The sequence below is a fragment of the Triturus cristatus genome, chromosome 7 (genome assembly GCF_964204655.1).
Source record: "Triturus cristatus chromosome 7, aTriCri1.1, whole genome shotgun sequence".
In the NCBI taxonomy this organism is placed as follows: domain Eukaryota; kingdom Metazoa; phylum Chordata; class Amphibia; order Caudata; family Salamandridae; genus Triturus; species Triturus cristatus.
This window is the reverse complement of record NC_140590.1, coordinates 858,170,964-858,191,439: the sequence shown is the minus strand read 5'-3', so window position 1 is coordinate 858,191,439 and position 20,476 is coordinate 858,170,964. Positions and strand designations below refer to the sequence as shown.

Below are 20,476 nucleotides of genomic sequence, written 5' to 3'. Positions count from 1 at the left end.
GTTATGTAAAGAGTGGTGTACATCTCCCTGCTTACTGATGTATATGACACCACTGTAGTGAGATTTACTGCATGTTCCTTCACATTTTGGAAGTGGTTAAAAAGTAATCTTCATGACATATGGCTTTGATGGACCTGAGGGTGTTGTCAGGTCTGCGAGTGAGATAAGGAGGTCTTAAGTTTGACTGTTACATGATGCGTGGTTGAGGGGTGGGTGTAAGGGTGAAAGTTAACTTAGTAATGTTGTAGTGATTGGGATTTTTTGTATTTAATGCAAGAAAACTCCCATCAGTCAATCTCTCTTAAACTTGTAAAAAGGGCCTCAAGTGTTCATACATTTCTTGTCCAAGATTGCTTCTTAAAGAAATATTTGTTGTGGTGCATGATGTATTACATTTATGTGCTGCTGTTTCAACTTTGGGAATATAATTGGAATTATAATTGGGTGAGGATGAGCCTGGCAACCAGGGCTCCCATGAAAACTAGATTGTGCGATTCTCATAGGAAGAGACTGTGCCCTAGCTCTGTCTCTGTTTTATTTCTGGTGATGCTACTTGAGTTTACCAAAAACCTGTTTTCAGAATACATTAGCTTGGGGCAGCTCCATATTATGCTCTCCAAGGCCCCAGTTGGCTGAGCATGGCCTGTGCAAACTGAGTCCACTCTACCACCCACCCTGGGCTATAAGTGGGATAAAAAGCGGGGGATCTTTAAAAAGTGTGTAGCCTATGTAATTAAAGGTGTGACTTTCGCCCATCTAGCATGGACATGTCCACGCATACACACGTATTGGGTGACGGTGCATTCAACAATTAGCAGGATGGTGAGTGTACCTATGGTTCCCCTTCCAGAAATAGCCCTTTTAGGATACGTTGCTCAGTTTCCCGAAAATGTGTTGCCATTAGTCTATTGCTAGCCAAGAGAGAAGTTGCTATTCATTGGGGCGGGAAATGGCCCCCCTTCGGCAAAGGGATGGCTTAGCAGTCTAGCTTCCTGTTCCATGAAGAGTGAACTATATGCAATCACAACCCCTCCATCCTCCAGACCCAGGGATATATGGGGCCCTTTCAGGACTTATTTGGCCACGAAACAACAGGTCCCCCCCACACAGCAAGAACGACGTATAGTGCTGGCTGGCATTGGGTAAATGTGACCAACGATTATGTTGCTTGTTGTTATAGAGCGCACCGGTGCGATCCGTATGTGGCTAAAAGCTATTATACATTAGAATACCTGGATGATGGTTCCATTTATTCAGAAAGTACTAACAAGCCTGCGCTAGAAAATACCATTGGCAAGGAGCGAATACATGTTAGATATGATAACCTATCATAGTAACTTGTCCTGCATACCTACTAAAACTGTATTATCCATAATGTTCTGCTACAAGACAACTGCATATAACCCGTTGCACCGCTGTATGATGTGTAAACTGCTAAATAAAGTTAAAAAAAAAGGTGTGACTTAAACATGTAAACTACATTTCTATTATTTTGACAGTGTGCTACTTGGCTGGTATTTTGGTTCTTCTCTGAGTCATGGTGAGCTGATGCACTCACGGATACTGAGACTCTTTTATGGCGTCATGCTGTACATTCTCCGTGCCACAATATCAAGAGCTTGCTGTTTTATCCTTGGGCTAAAGGTTAAATGCATTTAACCAATCAAGGCGAAAAAAACCCTAGTACACTTTAGCTTATCCTTGAGAGGAAGGTGCCCAATGGGGAGACACTTCAGGTGCAGAGTGGGAGGCTTTTTGGAGCACTGAATTTTTCCTCCCGTGCCCACGCATGAAATCCTTATGTTGCAGTTGTTGTCTTCGAGGTATAATCTCTGTAAAGGCAATATATTTAAAACCACTGAATGCAGTTATATTTTTCCAGCTCTGTGAATTGGAAAGATGCTAAACTCAAACTGCTGATTGTGGTTGACTTTTTTCCATGCCAATGGGACCGCCAGGGCCAAGGGTCTGGACGCCATAGAAAGGAACCGCACGTGTTGATGCTTCAAAATGCAATATCTCAGTAAATGCTGTACAGAATTAAACACCATTTGGGGATGTGCTTGGTGAAGCTTCAACTAGCAACCCCACCAGTTCCTTTCAAAGCAATGAGGAGGACTGGGTAATTTCAAATTCTAATTGGGAACCACTACATGAACAATATAGGACAAGGACAGAGGGTGCTCACCACAGCAAACCTTTTCAGAGCTGATCCTCTTCCTGGGCCATATGCAGTGTTGATGGTGGATAGTTACTTGTTCCGCTTGCACACCTTCTTAGTAACCAGCCAGCTGGTGTGGGTTCTCCTCATACAGGCAGCTTCCTTATGGAGGGACACACTTGCAGCAACCTCCCACCAAAGACTTTTCCCTTAAAACAGCCGTTTTAGCAGGATACAATAATCTTCACTCCCTTAAACTGCTCCTGGGCACTCAAAGTAACTGAGGTGATTACTCCTTAGACAAGCAGTCCTTTGTCGGGATGATTTCAAGCAAGTTCCTTTTTCATGACCGGTAGAGCCACTTTTTCAGACATTCTACTGCTCTGTTTGCAAAGTTCTTGAGCCAGGTTTGGACCCAACATGGATGATCTTAGTAGACATCTTAATAACGCTGTTGAGTGTTTAATTCCCTTGGTCAAAATGGTTCCTGGCACCCTTAGTAGAACAAGTGGCCATCATGTGTTCATAGGCTGACTAATCACTTTCTCTGCTATCTTCAAATTTTGGAGGTTTCCTCCAATCAGATCTTGCAGAGTAATTGTTTTGTCTGGAGGAGCCCTATCTGGAGCTGCCTTTGGCCAGTTCCTTTATTTTTTATCCTAGACTCAGACTAGTACATATTCAGTTTTTGTTAAACAGATGCTAAAGAAGGTGCGGATAGAGCTTGGGGTGCCCTGACGCCGTGCAGAAAGTTAAGGGCCTGAATTAGAGTTTGCCAGACAGGGTACTCTGCCACAAACAAGATAAAGTATCCTGTCCACCAAACTGACGGTCCACCCGCTCAGTAAATAATAAATAAATGAAAGCTTTATTTAGATGCCCAGGATCATAAAAGCAATCACTTGCACGATGTTGAATTGCCACTGGTTAGAGAGAGATGCTGTCAGAGAACGAAGGCTTGTGAGCAGAAATAAAACACAAGAACGCGTCTCCGAAAGATAACACGGAACCAATTAGTAAAGAACACAGAGCCATTTACACAACGTGTATGGGGCTCCAGCATGGTTGTTTAAATTTGGAAATACAACAGAACTGAAAGAATCTCCAACATAATTGAGGGCACTGCCCGCGCGTTATTCATCCCCAGTGAGGGGCCCCTAAGGCTCGATTCTACGTTTGACCAAATCCATTACCGGAACCATAGTTTGGCAATTCTCAACTAATACAAAAGAAATTCTCTACATCAAGCGACTTTGATTGCTAATTACTGATAAATACAGCACCCGGGATCAACACCCCTGAATGTGACTGATCAGTCCTGGTCCTGAGGGGAACCAAAAAATAAAAACCAGGTTCTGAAACGCGTCGACCTACTGCTGCTAGCTGAAATCATCCTCACTCTACTGATTAAATACAGTGTAGAAACAAGGCAACGCGCCTGTTGTAAATCGTATCAGCTAGTGGTGCTTGGCAGGCTGTTTAGGTTATGAACATATAAATAGTTTGACGCCATCATTACTCCAATATCAAGTTTAGGACTGATCTATCTGTTTATTGTGTTATTTTTCGTAATGTTTAGTTCCTTTTTGGTCATTTGTGTTAAATCATACATGCGCTGTAATTTTTTTTATGTAATGTTGAATGTTTCTAAAAATGTATTGTCTTTCTTGATGACATGATGGTCAATATATCTAATAATCAAATGAAAAATAGAAAGGTGAAATAAAGACACCTAACAACTTTAGTTGTGAAAGTGGGTTTTGGAACACTTAAAACATACGCCCTAACACCTTTTTGTTGCAAATTGTATTGTGGCCTAGTTTGGGTGGTAGTACAGGCCCAACCCCTATATTATTAAAACAGGATCATAAAAGCGACATACAGCGCGCAACAAAACAACAATAAATAATTACACTTATAAATATACATAAGCTGCATGGTTAAAACTTTTGTGTGAAATTAAAATGAATAATCGCACCAGCAGTTATTGGTTAAAAAAGAAAACAGTCAACCCAGTCAACAAGGCCAACCCATGTGCAAGTAATTGTACTTAGTACAAGTACTATGTTTACAAACCAAAAGGAAACGGTTCAATTTACTGGACCCAAAGGTTCAGGTCGCACCTCACCTGACAACTTTCTTGCCAGCCCTCCCAAGTTTAAATAAGATGAAGAGCTGTTTAGCTAAAGTAGTGTGCAACTTTGCTACCCCCACCGTTTCACGGGGGCGATCAACTAGATCCAAAACATTCAACCCACTGCAAATCGCACCACTCTTGTAAGTCCAAAACAAAATGTCCATCCAGTGATGTGTGTATTTCCAAAGCTTCCTCTTTATTCTTCTTTACATTTTGATAATTCTTAAGCAGCCAACGCGTTTCGTTCTTTTACAAAGAGCTTCGTCAGGGCAATGTTTTTTTAACGGCGTCGCTTGTACTCTGTACAGCGCAGATCCGTCTAGTGTTGTCGCACATTCAATGTTGTTGTACAATGTAGTCCTTATAACATTCAACCTAGGTCAAGGCGTAGTGGGTCACATATCTAAATTCCCATCAATCCTATTCAAGGCTAATGTGCCTCCAATGTGATGTATGCTGCCGACCAGCTTGATGTTCATCTCGAGCCTTCAAAAGGCTCGAGACGAACATCAAGCTGGTACAACAACATTGAATGTGCGACAACACTAGACGGATCTGCGCTGTACAGAGTACAAGCGACGCCGTTAAAAAAACATTGCCCTGACGAAGCTCTTTGTAAAAGAACGAAACGCGTTGGCTGCTTAAGAATTATCAAAATGTAAAGAAGAATAAAGAGGAAGCTTTGGAAATACACACATCACTGGTTGGACATTTTGTTTTGGACTTACAAGTACTATGTTTGTTAGACAAACCTTACATGTTGATTAATATAGCTGTCGTGTTCAACAGTTCTATTATATGTACAAGGAACAATTGCCTGCACCTTGCAGCCTTTTAAAAGGGAAGAGGTCAAAGTGCAAGTGCAGATTGTGATTAAATCAAAGAGTATCCACTGGCAGTTAAAACCATGTGCTGATAAGCAGAGTAAAGTACATGATTTCCATCGTCTAGCATACAGTAAGAGTTCTAAAGACATCCTATTCAGTGTGCTGTTGTTTTTAAGAAGAGGGTCAAAAAAGGCAGCAACTGATGACCTATTGTTTGATAAGTAAAATCATTGCAATAGTTAAAAAACAGTCATTAGACTTTTTGCGCTTCACTGCTCCCATCACAATCAAAAAGTATAACATTTATATATTAATATATACAATGGATAAAAATTCCCTTCTAAAAGCGAGGTAGCCATCTTATAAGAGCAGAAGCAGAAGCAGATTTACTCTAAAGTGCGTACGTGTTTACAGTTCAGCAGATCAGAGTGTTGAGTTGCTGCGATGCCTATAACCAACTGGCCATTCTGTTATAATGTTTTTGTTGTTATATGCATCTTCCTTTGCTGTCCTATGTGTGTTTTATCATCTTCATGCATTTGGTTGTTTATGATCATTATAAGTGGGGTGATGTGTTTTAATGTACTTGTTACTTAATGCATTCTCCCTATTGAAGCTCTCTGCCTTGCTGCTCAGCCTATGGTGAGGTCATTTAGAATGTTCAGTGTGTTTGTATTGAAAGGAGAATCAGTTTGTGTGGAAGGGCTGAGCAGTGAGGAGGCTGCTCCTGGTGGGGCACATTTATGGATCATATCATCTTCCTGTAACCTGTAATCTAAGATGTAAATCAGCAACCTTCTCTACAAGACTTGCCTGCGCATCATTCTTCATTTTAAGACAGTCTATTCGTTTGGCCGGTGGAAAGTGGTTAGGAAATGCTCTAAGGAGAGCAAGGATGCTCTGTATTTTGCTACCACAGAGGGATCCAGGTGGCACTGTTCAGAACTAATCATTGATGATTCAATTTAGCAAGTAGTTGTATGTTACATGTAGAATGATGCTTGACGGTGGCAAAGACCATTCCAAGGCATACTGTTGGATTTAAAACCTGATTCCTTGTGGTAAAACTGAGATGGAGATCACCAAGCTAACTGGTCGGGGCAGCAGTTATTTCTTTTGGGTTACACTTATTATGGTCAGCTGTGGCGGTTACCTCGTTTTGCATCCGGTCCAACCACTCTGTTTAGAGTCATGTAGATTGTCATGTTTTTGACAGAGGTGCCTCCTCTGGCTCCACCAGCCGAAATTCTAACACTGGTGGACTGATGGTGTTGCGCTGTCAGTGTAGGTGCATCGGACCGTCAGCCCTATTTAGAGCGGATGGCCTGATGTACTTTTTTTAGTTCTGTATCAGTGTTATGGGAAAAAAATGATCCCCCCACATCATGGTAGAAAACTTCCATGGTGTCGGTCATTTTTTTTTCTTTTCAAAACTAAACTCCTACTTTGGGTATTTTTTTATTTAAAACAAAAAAGTTTGCAGAGCGAATGCCTCGTACCTGGTGGACATTCAACAAAGTTTCAGTGCCTTCAGAACAGCCACTGTGGTAACGGCTCATAAAAAGGCCCAGAGATCGCCACAGAGTCAAGCAAGATCAGGACAACTTCATCTTAGCCATCCATTTTGAGTTGCCATTTACAAAAAAGGACAGTATATTCTAGTGCCCATTCATTCACAGACCCACAGGATTCACACTCTCACACCTCGCACATGCTAAATATGCATGCGTTTGGTATCCATATCTTATGCAAATGCGGCAGAGAAACTAGCTCAGTGAAACTAGAGAACCTTTTGAGAGAAATGGTCATCAGGCATACATATAAAGACACCTGCTCTTTCCATTATTTCAACCACTTGTCATCTCTCTCTGCCCAGTGTGAGAAAGAGTCGTCAATCTCTCTATGCAGGGTGCATTTTGTGAGCACCGCCTCACCTCCGATAAATGCTCTGGGTTTAGTCCTGTTAGCAGGGAGGCTGTCAGTGAACATGCCTGAGGTAGGTAATCAAAACGTCTGGAGCATAAAACAATGGCTTTGACACCCATCAACTGTACGTCTGGGGCAGATGCTCTCTGAAGCCATGCAGTGGATATTTCCATCCCAACACAAGAGATAAGTTCCACACAATATCACGCACAGACCCATCAACTGACATGTGTCTTAGGCACTCACACATATCACTCTTACACTATTGAGCATTAATGTACAACACAAGATGCATGCACATATTCTCTCACATATTGTGCGTTAATTGACCACACTCATTTTTCAAATAGTGAGGGAAATGAGCAGAGTAAAACTGCAATTTCAGGTATTCTGTTTTGTTTTGGGCAACTTATGTCCCACCTTCATGCTTCTATTGAAGTATCTCTCTTTATTTAGAGCTGTAGTTGAACGTTCATGCTGCTTTATGATAATTTCAAAGGGTGGACTCTGAAGTATGATTAAAAGCCAAAGAGATAGATTTGATGATGTATTCATTTTTATTTTAGTTGTCATTTCAGTATTTCATGTGCTACAATGCAGAATATGTTCGGATATAATAAAACCGTGCATAATGAGCACCTAGGTGATTTGATTGTACAATATATTTTCATGAGTAGGCTATTCACATAAAAGGAATAAACAACAGATAAGTGTGGGGGGGGGGGGGTACACTTATGTTTCACTTAGTTTTGCTCATTTTTGTTTCTCAAAAGTATAGGTATATGTAAGGCAACTCTGCCTTTCAGGCCTATGCCTTATCCCTAAGACTACAATTATCAGCAGAGTGGAAACACTGTGGTCATAATGCTATGATTAAAGCGTGATAACATATTTGTCATGCTTTACTATCTGTAAAAAGGGGTATTTAGAGAGCACTTTCCCGCACTAATTTCTCTGATCATACGGATTTGAAGTATAAGTCCAATGAAAGTGAGTAAAGACATTATGAATGTTATGAATGTCACACAGATAGAAAATTGTAAGAGTTTGCTGTGTTGTAAGTGTCGACCATCAAGACATGATAATGGAAACACCCACTTTCCCTGCACAAGGCCGGAGAGACAGTTGCATAATTACCAGATATTTATTAGTAGTTTGTGCGTTCGTGTCTCGAGAGAACCTGCAAATTCTGATTCTGCGAAGTGGTATTTATGAGTCTAATGGGAGATGGTAGTTTTCGAGCATGCCAGAATTTATGTGCATTATTTAAATTTTCTTAGAAGTTTGCCAAATGCACTAATACATGGAGTTGTAAACCGAATAGGCAAATGTCCCTTACTCTAAATTGCCCCAGTGTGATGATCAGAGCATGTGCATGAATTCCTTTGTGTGCCTTTACTAAGGCTGCATTTCAACCACAGGAAATAAGGTGAAATCACTACTGTAACCTGTTTGGTGGCATTCAGTTTTGCATGAGCAGTTGCAGTTATTATTGGATGTTGAGTACTGTTGTTGATCACTCACAGAAGGATTGTAAGAAGAGAGCCAGGAGACCACTTGGTACAAATCCATCAAAGAAGGATCATAGGAAGCGAGTTCACAACAGTCTCTACTTCAGTCAAATCATCAAATAGCTATTTTCACACCTGCACAAGATCTTGTATTGGAGCTGCATATAATCAGAATAGCACAGTGGTCTGCCATGATCCAGGCACTGGCACTGTCACACAGGTTTTTTCTCAGAGCCTCAGAAACTAGGACACCCTTCGTCCGAGACTCAGATACTGAGAAGCATTTTACTCCAAGGCTCAGACATTGCTGACAGCCTGGAGCGGTTTCTAAAAAACTGCATTCCCATGGAAATGAAGAAAGTTTCTTTTTTAGGAAATGTGGCTTTAGATCTGTGGATGGATACAAAAGAGTCCTCAGAAGGAGGAGCCCACATTATCTCCAATGGTAGGAAGCAAAAGTGAGCATTTTATTCTCAATTTAAACAATAGACATCCATACATAAATTAAATGAATGGATTAACATAAAGAATGTATGTGGGCATGTAATTAATTCACTGTAAAGATTATATTCAACAGCTTTATAAAAGAATGCGCAGTCTAAGAACTAATTAGGGATATTAAAGACATCTTTCCAATGTCTATTGATGTTAAAATGGAATTGCAGACTATTGAAAATACTACACCGGTATCTTGTTTTCTTCTACCTGAGGGACACAATGCCGATTAAGAATATATTCTCCATAGAACAATCAGATCAGTGACAATCAATACTTTATTCTGAATTTTAAAAGCCGTGCTACAGAACTCATCCAAGAGAAATCACTGGACCAAATGGACCAGGAAGCTCACAGTTTGATCCTTCTATTTAAGAATGGAGGAAATCCGTTCGGATACAGGTCAATGCACAGGATGTGAATGACAATTGCCTGTTTTCAGTCTCACTGTTGAGTGCTGTAAGAGTGCTGGAAAAAGTGCTTGGGGGCTGTGTGGGCAGTATACAAGTAATTGATATGGACATGTTTAATAAAATGAAGAACATTTCATAGAAATGTAATATATACTTTGAAATTGGTGGGATATATTTTGTTTGAAAACCTAAATTTTGAACTAGCTGATCTTTTAAAAATGTTAATTCATAGGAAGTGACAGGGAAAGTCGGTTATTTTGCTGCATGATTATGTCTGAGGATATTAATGTGAATTATAATTGTGTTAACATTTTGCCGTCATGATGGATTACTTAAATATCAGAAAAAAATCACCATGGGATAACAAGAATTCACAAGTACATGGGAACATTGTTTGTTTGATTTCTCCACAACTCACCTTTCCATAAAAGAGGTCATTCAAAAGCTATTACAGTTTGGTAACTGGTGCTGTTTTAGAATGAAAACAGAGCCCCACAATATATTAGTGTGTTTCCTGTATGGCCCATTGTAGTTTTCCCTATGTTAGCCTAACTAACACATTGTAGGCCTCATTTTCTTTTTTATACTCTTGCTTTTGTGCCACATTGTACTTTGACACGGAACCTGCATATGTTTTTGCGTTCTGTTCTTTTCCCAGGATTTTGTCTGAACATCACAGACCAGGTCAAACAACAACATCCCTTTTTATTCTTTCTGACCAGGCAATATCACCTAAACATAACACAAAATTTCAGCTGATGTCTATGTGCTCACGTCTTGTCATTTAGATGAGCACTGGAGCTAAAGACACACAGACGGAACAATAGTTCTGAGACAAGATCACTGCATGTACTGAGATGTAGAACGTCCATCTGTGTATGATAAGGTATGGGGCCCACCACTAATCCCAGAGTACTTTTATATATAACCATTTAGCATCAGTAGCAGGGGAGGAGGATTTAGGCTACTCTATCCTACAAAATGGTTGGGCTTTTCATGGTCTAGGGTTTATTAACCATGCTTACTTTATTTGTAGTATGCATTTGTTTTCTAATCATGGCATGAATATTGCATTTCAGAGCATGATAGTTTAAATAAATACTCAAAACTTCCTTTGTGTCTCCTGGTTGTCTTATTGTGGACAAGAATGAGTGTGAGAAACTAAAAGGGTTTGTTATGTCATCGCAATCCCTGAGAGGTTCAAGATTGTTGTGTTCTGGGCTGCCAATTCACTTATTTCTCTAGTAAGGTTAGGAGGGCAAGTGAGGCACTATAGCTAGTCAGACTCGGCTCATAGATGCTAAGGTGTTATCATGACTCAGTCCCTACCTGCCTATGTTCTCTGGTCCCAAGCATAGTTCTCATTCACAAGCAGAATCCCTGTGAGAAATTGTTTGATTACTCCACAAGTCACCTTCCCATAAAAGAGGTCATTCAAAAGCTATTACAGTTTGGTAACTGATTCTGTTTTAGAAAGAAAGTAGACCCCCTCCCCCAAATATAAGCATATCAGACAAAGGAATTCCACCATTATTTAAAACTGGTAAAACTGACAACGGGTAAAACTTATGTCATCCACTGTCTACATAGATGAAACGCCTCAGGAACTCCAGTTTTTTCCGCAAAGGGAACAGATTTTGATATTGGAAACATTCCAATTGTAGTTGCACTATAACTGACACTTAAACGATTTCCCACTCTCTTCTTATATACAAGTTATGAACCCGGTGGCATCTGTGAATGTAATATTTTTACTTTGAAAAGTTCTCAAAATTACACATCCGTCTGAAAGCTCAAGGAAATGGTCCCCCATCTATTGAGGATAATGACTGTTATTATTTATAGAGTAACAGAATGACAACACACCTGAAATATTATGCCTATCGGCCCTCACTATTCGCTTCTCTATTATGGAAATGGCTCTTTGCACATCTATACCAGGTTCTCAGATGTCCAAAGTGGTGGTTGTTGATGACGTCACTGGCCAGTATGCTTGTCTCTCTCACTCGCGTTTGAGATCCGGAGACAGGCAGATATTTACTGCAGATTTTCTCTTTGGATAAATTAGGACAGCCTGCCCCTTTATAGTAACATCCGAAAATCTCCTCTCTCTTCCTCAGTTACATCACTATAATATTGGTAGACAATGTGTGAAAAATGCATCATGATTAGGTCTGGGCAAAATTTGTGTAACTCTCTCTTAATTAGGGGCCAATTTACACTAGAATACAGTGCCAAATGCCAGTTTTACTTTCACGTAATTTCATGTAATATTGCCAAAATGTCACATATTACTCGAAAGCAAATTACATGACTATCACACATCCCTACTCATAATATAGGTAACATTTGGTCTTCCACAGACATGGAGTTCGACCATAGACCTACATTTTGTGATCGCTGATGCTGTTATCTTCTTTTTTATTTCTTTTCATGATCATTCTTCTTTTGGTGATTTCACTTCGAGAACTGGATAGAATATCTCTTCAAATGACCTTGAGGTCCGCTTCAGTTCACTTCAATGTGAATTGTGGGCATTATTGGATTCAGAACCTTTCTACAGACATGGTCTCACTAGGCGTGATTAACAGAAGATTCAGGGGAAATCTTCCTTAAGAGCCCCACTTTTAAGCCATTCCAGAGCCCTATCTGGAAGTCAGAATCACAAGAATCCAGTACTCATCCTCAGTGAAGATCTTTTATCCTGTAAAAGAGGACAAACTCTTTATTCGTGTATGTATCTTGCTTTTGCAGTGTGCTGTATTGAATGTGTTTAAAAGTGCACATTAGCTTGACTATGGCATTGAGCGGGGTATCAATAACGTACAAGAGTATGTGTTTTTCTTCACTGGTTTCACAAAGAAAAAGCTAATTGAAAATTGCTTGTTTTTGCCATAGCCATGAGACACTGAACCACATGTCCTTTTATCTCCTAATTACTCCAGATGCTTAGAGTTATCCTTTGCACCCCTAATCTGGCTGCATCACTTTGTCGAATACACACTGTAATGCTTTCGTAAGAGCATCTTTTCAAAGGTATCAACTGTTTCAGAAGTGTACACAATGAGCAGGTCAATACAAATGCCCTTTTGTGTATATAATTTAAATATAATACATGGAAGCCTGCATTCCAAGTATAACACCTGTCTCAGATTTCCTTATAGCAGGTGACGTGTGATGTCTCTAGTGTCTTCACCACTGTTATAACCTATTACGTTTGAGATGTGAAATCATAAGGCCTGCTGACGGAGGCAGGGGCCAAGGTGAAAGGCTGTTCATGGAGCACCATTGCAGCCATTGTAGCCTTAAATGAGGAATATGAAAAATTGCATTTCATTCTTATGATTTTGTTTTCTACAATGAACTATCATCGGCAGGAAGGAGAGATTAATGGCACCATGTTAATTTTTTTTGCACAGAGTTCATTACAGGAGAGAACAGATCTGCTACTCATTCTGAGGTACAACCCATTTAATCTGATTGACATTAAAATGATTCCAGTATATTTTTGCAACAAATTGCTACCTGCTTTTTGTTGCGTTCATACTACAGATTCCACTTTTACTCTTCATATCTGTAACCATACTATCTATTTAATTTGAAGCGATTAGGCTCCAGGGTATAGGAGGTTTGTGGAAAGAGTGTTGATGTGGTCATGCATTGTAAGGAATAAAAGAACTACTGATTATATTAAAAGGATATTGAAAGTCACCTCGACGTTCCATAATATTATAAAGGGACTCGGACAGCAGCTTGTTCCTCTATATCACCACAGAACTTCTATGTGATTTGCAATATCCTTATAATGCACTGCAGGTGGTAATTTATCCTCCATATAATGGCATCTGTGGACTGGCATATACACAAATGAACGACAGGGACTATTCATTAACTGCAATTTGTAGTAGTTTTAGTAGTACTACAGTTGTTATACATACTAAAAAATGCTATTCACATACCTACTGGGGAGGTTTACACCTCTGGCTCTCCAGAATTTTCTGTTCAGGAACCTCTGTCCCAACTGCAGAGATCTCTGCACCTATAAGACTATGTTTTAGCTGTAAATGTGGGGAGGGATAGAGAGGAGCGGCTGGAAGAAAGGGAACACTGATGACTAAAGAAGAGGAATTAAGAGAGGAGTTAGGAGAGGATTAAAGAGGGTGAGGGGGGCTTACGTTGAGACAAACATCCATCCACAAATGAGTAAAACCACTGATATTCACAATCTGCCCTCTACAGCTATCACAGCCGAAAAGGAGCCAAAACAGTTGTCATGTACTTCAGTACCACTAATGGCCAAAACTGGTACGGCAGCACCCTATCATCGAAAATAATGGAGGGTAGTGGGTAAATACGGAACCGCAATGTAACTAATACAAAAAAATGAAGGACATTATTTAAACTATTTAAAATGTAAATATATTTTATTCAGTCTTAAACTTTTGCCTATAATTAATATATAATTATTTTATTTTAACATTTATTAACCTTTTTTATTGTAAGAATTAATGTACAATTAATAATTTAAAAAAAGATTATTCTATTAATTATATATATATCTTTTAATTTTTAATTAATAATTTCTTATTTTTGTGTTAGGTTGATAGTTTTCTATGTACTATAATCAAACTAATTACATTTTTTATTTATAATTAAGTTTAAAATATTTTTAAATTTACAATAAATACACATTAATACAATTAATATTTAGAATATTTTAAAATATATTTTTCTTTTTGTTTTTAAATATATACTAAACTTTAAATCTTTACACTATATTTACCTATATTTTAGTAGAGATGGTCAGCCAACAGATTAACAGTGAGAGCCGAGGAAGAAGTGAGCCAAGGGTCTGGCTCAGATCTTTTAGCCCTCATACTAGTCGAGCCACGAAAAAGTTTGATATGTATATCATGCAACAAACATCACATACATTTGATAAAGTCTCTTCAAAATTCACAAAAGTGAACTTTAACTTGTCACAGCTTTGACGTTAATACATCACACTATACCACTGAAATGAGAAGCCCTTATTAAAGATGATAGGTTTTTAACATGAACCATCAGTGAACTATGAGGGAAGATAGTTGTCATGTAAACACTGTATGTGTCCAAGATTATTATTAAGCAACATTATAACTTATTGAATCAAAGACAATAGAGTTTTATTCAACTTGTATTGTGAACTCACATATTTGAAAGTGCATTCATACGCGATGATCACAGTTTAATGAGTGAAGACATGATATATCAAACTTCTCTGTATTGAATTTGTGCAAATCCACCAGTAAAGGGGTATTTATTTGGATTTTCTTATGTTAAGGCTTTGTTTTTACCTCTCTGAATTTTCCTGCCGTTTTTATATAGCACAAATCTAGTGTGCTTTACTTGAGCTCCATTCACGTTAATTGTTTATAAGTTTGGGGAAAGTAGGTGACTTTGCCAGAATCAGACGTGTTGTTACGACACGAAACTCAAACCTGGATACCTATTTCCAATGTCTGCAGCTCTGGCCATAAGGTCACATCCTTGGCTGAGAGAGGAACCAGGCAGAAGCCCCATTAAAGCCCGGCTCGTTATGGGATCGAAGTTCCAACAGGACCTCGAGCTGAGCCAGAGCCAGGCTTCAGGCTCGAGCCTGGCTCAACCTTTCAGTGTCTTGCCAATCCTCTATATTTTAAAATAGGGTATCGATGTCCCAATTGTGGAGATCTCTACTAAATGTGTGGAACAATAAATATGGTTGTAAAGTCGCTACTAGTAGTAACTTTATGATCATATTTGATGTTTTTCGAGGCTCCACCTCCTATTTCACTTTTGAGTAACTTTACACTCTTGAATGTAGTATATACAAAAGTAGTAAAGTTACCCAAAACTTTTAGACTAAGGGCCTTATTGAGAAAGATAAGCTTACACATTGTGTAAGTTTGCTACTTGTCAGTGTTCACATTGTTCACATTGTACGTTCAGAGTTTTCCCTATATTTATACTAATTCTAGGGAGTGAGGAGTTGTAAAACTCTCCACGTTTTTTTGTGGATACTTAAAAGCAGTGAACTTACACAAGCATGTAAATCACCTTTGTGTTTCAGGCCCAGAATTTACCTGCAGTGCATTTACACGTGTAGGTTTAACTTTGTGAATGGGTCCTTAAATGTGTAAATCATGCTAAATGTCGATATTATTTGTATAGGGAATCATTTAAAATGCTGGATGTGTCCAAGAGAACGTTTTTCGTGTATATATTCCTCAAAAACATTGCTTTAAATTATTTCAAGGTTGTAATTTATAGAAGCGAGGATGCAATTCTAACATATGGCCACATGGCGACACTGTTATACAATATAATGTAAGAGCTGAAACTGGCACCTCCTACAATGTAATCATTGCACGGTCGATCCGAAAGCGGCAGGGATTATGCAGCGTGAATTTTTCTCAGGGTTTCATTTCTAGGAGGTCTCACTCTGGGTCATACCAGCTCTCGGTGTGCTGTGAAGCTTTATTTTTCTCACGTTGATTTCATTGGATTACTCCTTCGAGACTGGATGCTACTGAGAGTTACTCTGAGGTGAGGAGAGCTGCCTACGGCTGGAATGGGAGCCCGCCCGGGAGAAGGAGAGCTGAGAGGCTGGCGACAGGTACTGGCGTCCTTGTTGCTTTTTATTATCGTTTGTGAACAAGTTACAGCGCGAATACAATACTCAATACCGGAAGAAATGAGGAGAGGGTCAATTGTTGGAAACCTTGGGAAGGACTTGGGGCTAAATCTGCGGGATTTGTCTGAAAGGAAAGTTCGTGTTGTTTCTGCTGCTGCTGGGACTCAGTATTTTACGTTAAACGCGAATGCGGGGACGCTGCACGTGAATGACAGGATCGACCGGGAGGAGCTGTGCGCGGATTCGGACAGTTGCTTCATCAAATTGCAGACCGTTGTGGAGAATCCCTTGAAAATATTTCACGTGGACGTGCAAATCCAGGATATTAACGATAACGCCCCGAGTTTTTTAAAGAGTGCTGTTGATTTAGACATCTTGGAGTCCACGTTGCCGGGAGCACGCATTGCACTAGGCAATGCCCGAGACCCCGACATTGGCATCAACGCCCTGCAGGGCTATAAACTGAGCAGTAACCAGCATTTTGTCCTCGAGGAGACCGAAAGCAATGACGGGTACAAATATGCAGAGCTCGTTCTGGAGAAGGGTTTAGACAGAGAAAAACAGAGTCACCATCACTTGGTCCTCACTGCTTTTGATGGAGGGGATCCAATCAGATCGAGTACCGTGGACATTAATATTAATGTGCTTGATGCCAATGACAATGTTCCATTGTTTGTCCAGCAGAGCTACAGAGCCAGCATCAGTGAAGGGGCAGCGAGTAACTCAGTGGTGCTTCAGGTGAAAGCCACAGACCAGGATGAAGGTATACATTCAAAAATCACCTACTCTTTCAGCACCATCTCGGACAACGCGCTTAGTACTTTTAGTTTAGATGCAGAAACTGGAGAAATTAAAATTAAAGGGCTTCTCGACTTTGAGAAGACCAGTTCTTACAGAATGTCTGTGGAAGCGAAGGATGGAGGGGGACATGTTGCTCACTGTCGGGTGCTGATAGATATTATTGATGAGAATGATAATGCTCCTGAAATAACATTTACTTCTATCACCAATCCAGTCCCAGAAAACTCACCGCTGAACACGGTTGTGGCTCTGATAAATGTTCACGACCAAGATTCTGGAGATAATGGCGAGGTCGGGTGTCATATTGCACAGCATCTGCCTTTTAAATTAATATCATCAGTGGAAAAATATTACAGTCTTGTAACTGCAACTTCTTTGGACAGGGAAGCTGCCCCAGAATACAATATCACAGTCACTGCCACTGACAAAGGATCCCCTTCTCTATATACAAGCAGAACTATCCGATTACAATTATCCGATATAAATGACAACCCTCCAGTTTTTATCAAGCCATCGTATCAGGTTTATGTCCCAGAGAACAACGCACCCGGTGCTTCTATTTATCGGGTAAATGCGTCTGATCTGGATTCAGGTGAAAATGGCCATGTCACATATTCATTGAATAGTCTCAAGGAGGACACGCCCCTTCCATCTTATGTTTCCATTAACTCCCAGACTGGAGTGATCTATGCCCAGCGTTCATATGACTTTGAACAAGTCAGGGAATTTCAATTCCAGGTGAAGGCCGTGGACTATGGGTCGCCTCCTCTCAGCAGTAATGTTACTGTGAAAGTGTATATTATCGATCAGAATGACAACCCTCCTGAAATCCTCTATCCTACTCTGGAATCAGATGGCTCGATATTATTCGAGATGGTCCCCCCTTCTTCCAGTCAAGATTATCTTGTAACAAAAGTGGTGGCTGTGGATGCTGATTCTGGACACAACGCATGGCTCTCCTACCACCTGCTTCATGTCCCCGAATCACCACTGTTTAAAATCGGGGCACATAACGGAGAGATACGGACAACAAGAGCCTTGTTCGAGAAAGATCTCACCAAGCAGAAAATAGTTATTTGTGTGAAGGATGGTGGGCAGCCATCTCTGTCTGCTACAGTTACTGTGAATATCGTTTTTGCAGAAAACATGGAAGAAGCACTTCCGGAATTAAGCAGCGAGATGACAAACTCAGACAATGAATCAAACTTAAAGATCTACTTAGTTGTAGCTTTAGCCTTAATCTCACTTTTATTCACTTTAACTCTAATGGTTGCAGTGGTTATCAGATGTAGAACACCCAAAGAGCCCAGAATACTCGAGTCTCTGTGTCCTCCACTCTACACCCACATAGACCAGAGATTCTCATCCAACTACCAAAATGGGACTCTACCGCTGCCATACTCTTATGAGATCGCTGTAGCCATGGAGTCCGGCCAAAATGAGTTAATTTTCCCCAAACCAAGACTTCTTTCCACAAACGATTCTGGGATTGTACAAGAGTCTCTTGGTAGGAATACAGACAACGAAAGCTTGGAACAGGTGAGGCAAGTTTAGGCAATACTGTATAAGTTGTGTGTGTGTTTTATTGAAGTAGTTTTCTATGCAAACATGGCCCTTTGATTTTACTTTTTATATGGAACACCCTTGATTGCCTGACAGTGAAGTGTATCACAAGGTGTTTGTGGGTCATATTCTATAAATGATATCATTAAAACCAGTTTAAAGGTTCTTCATTGTATGGCTACTGTTCACTTCTAATTAATTAGATGTTAACACATGTTTTCATAACTTAAAGAACTGTCAGCTTGGTATTGTTGCCAGTCTTCTCAAAGGTGAAAATGTATTTCTGGTGCTGTTAATCCCTAGCTAGATCCAAATGAAAATATACAAGTAAGGTGTGAATTGATTTAACGAAAGGTTAAAAAAAATCGATTTGAAAATATGGGCTTAAGTTGAATATTATCTGCCGGGTTCCTTTTGCTCTCAGTGCCCATGTTCTCGTCCCCAAGTCCTGGCAACCCACATATTTAGTACCCTGTTTTGTGTCTCAGTTTTTAGAGACCTATATGTGCTTCCAGATCTGTTGAGAAAATTCAAAGTGAATATCATTTCATCCCCTTGCATCACTGGGCTTCTACTGATATCGTTCAAATCGGCATTACTGAGTCCGAGTACCTCTCATTTGAGAGTAGATCTGCTTCATACTCCAGCATCAGTGATTGACAATGGCTACTTGTATACCAGTGTGTATGTCACTGTTGATTAGATAGCGTTGGCACCATAGGTACACACTGCAGAAGCCATAGATGGGCAAACCGCGTGGGAATGAGCTCTCAGATAATCAAGACTGGGCTTCAGTACTTCCTCGTCCACTCTTAATGGCAAAAGGTCAATCAATTTCAGCAAAAATCTCACATTTCCCATCAGTCCTGTAACTGCAGCACTCAACACCCTGTCTGTGCTTTTAACTCATTTTTAAGGTGTAGATTGATTTATAGCCATGATCTACCAGTGTTTTCCTCTGGTTTATCTGGACTGGAAGAGGTGTCTAAAGAACTCAACATAAATTAATTCTACTTTCGGTTATAGAAACGACTTTTAATATATCATTAGACTGTAAAGTAAACCTTTAATTATCTCTGTTAAGTGAAGTGTGACTACAAAGACCACCCTCTGGTTCAGCATTTTGTATCCTGGTTGGGTGTTCCTGCAGACTTTTGTACCTGCTTATTTTACACGATTTGTGAGAAAATGTTGTCATACTTTGTACATGAATGTGGGACTAATCAAAATGTGATTGATGAGAGGAGAGGTTTAGTACTGAATTTTATTACACCTTTTTTTAATATTAAGGATACTGATGTGTCGGATGAATGTTTTATCAACATAGACTGCCTAATTTTTTTTGTGTTCTTTGTGGTAGCACTAATTGACAATGGACATGAAAGTTAATTTTGTTAAGGGGTCAATAAAAGTAATGGAGTAGTAAACCGCATTCAGAAGGTACTAACCACTGACATCTGTGTCTTTATGTCAACGTATATTTCGATTTGTCAGAAACTATCTGATTGGCAGATATGTAGTGGTGGTTGCTTTGATGTTGAATATCTCAATGAGCAATCGTTGTGCTTACTAGAAATAATGTGATTGGTGGCACTCCTAATGTTTTATTCAGCTTATAATGTTAAAACAGTCATTGTTGATGTGTGTATTTTATGTCAAAATGAGTTATAGAAAAGTCTAGTAATGTTACGTTGATTTCTCAGTTAGACAACTATATTGTATTTTACATTTTACGTGCAGTAAAGCACATGCAGTCTATGATAATTTAAACGGTTTCATATGACCCACGAGGATGGGTGGGAATGGCACCTGCATGAATAAACTAAACCAACTCCATGCCCCACCGCATCCTAGCAGAGAAACAGTAAAGTAGCCTGTGACCACCAAGTTTGTTATTGAGAAATAAGCATTTTGAAACCATCTTTATTTCCCAAAACATATAAGAAAAACATTATTAATTGTATTCATTGAAATCATCCACAAGAAT

The 20,476-nt window shown here is 39.7% G+C and overlaps 1 protein-coding gene across 1 annotated transcript; it reads left to right on the top strand.

Moving 5' to 3' along the window:
• The first annotated feature begins 16,185 nt into the window (after positions 1-16,185).
• On the top strand, positions 16,186-18,480 carry LOC146810739 (protocadherin gamma-B1-like). Its single transcript, XM_085614994.1, has one exon. It carries the CDS (start codon positions 16,186-16,188, stop codon positions 18,478-18,480), a length of 2,295 nt encoding a protein of 764 aa, XP_085471120.1.
• The last annotated feature ends 1,996 nt before the right edge of the window (positions 18,481-20,476 follow it).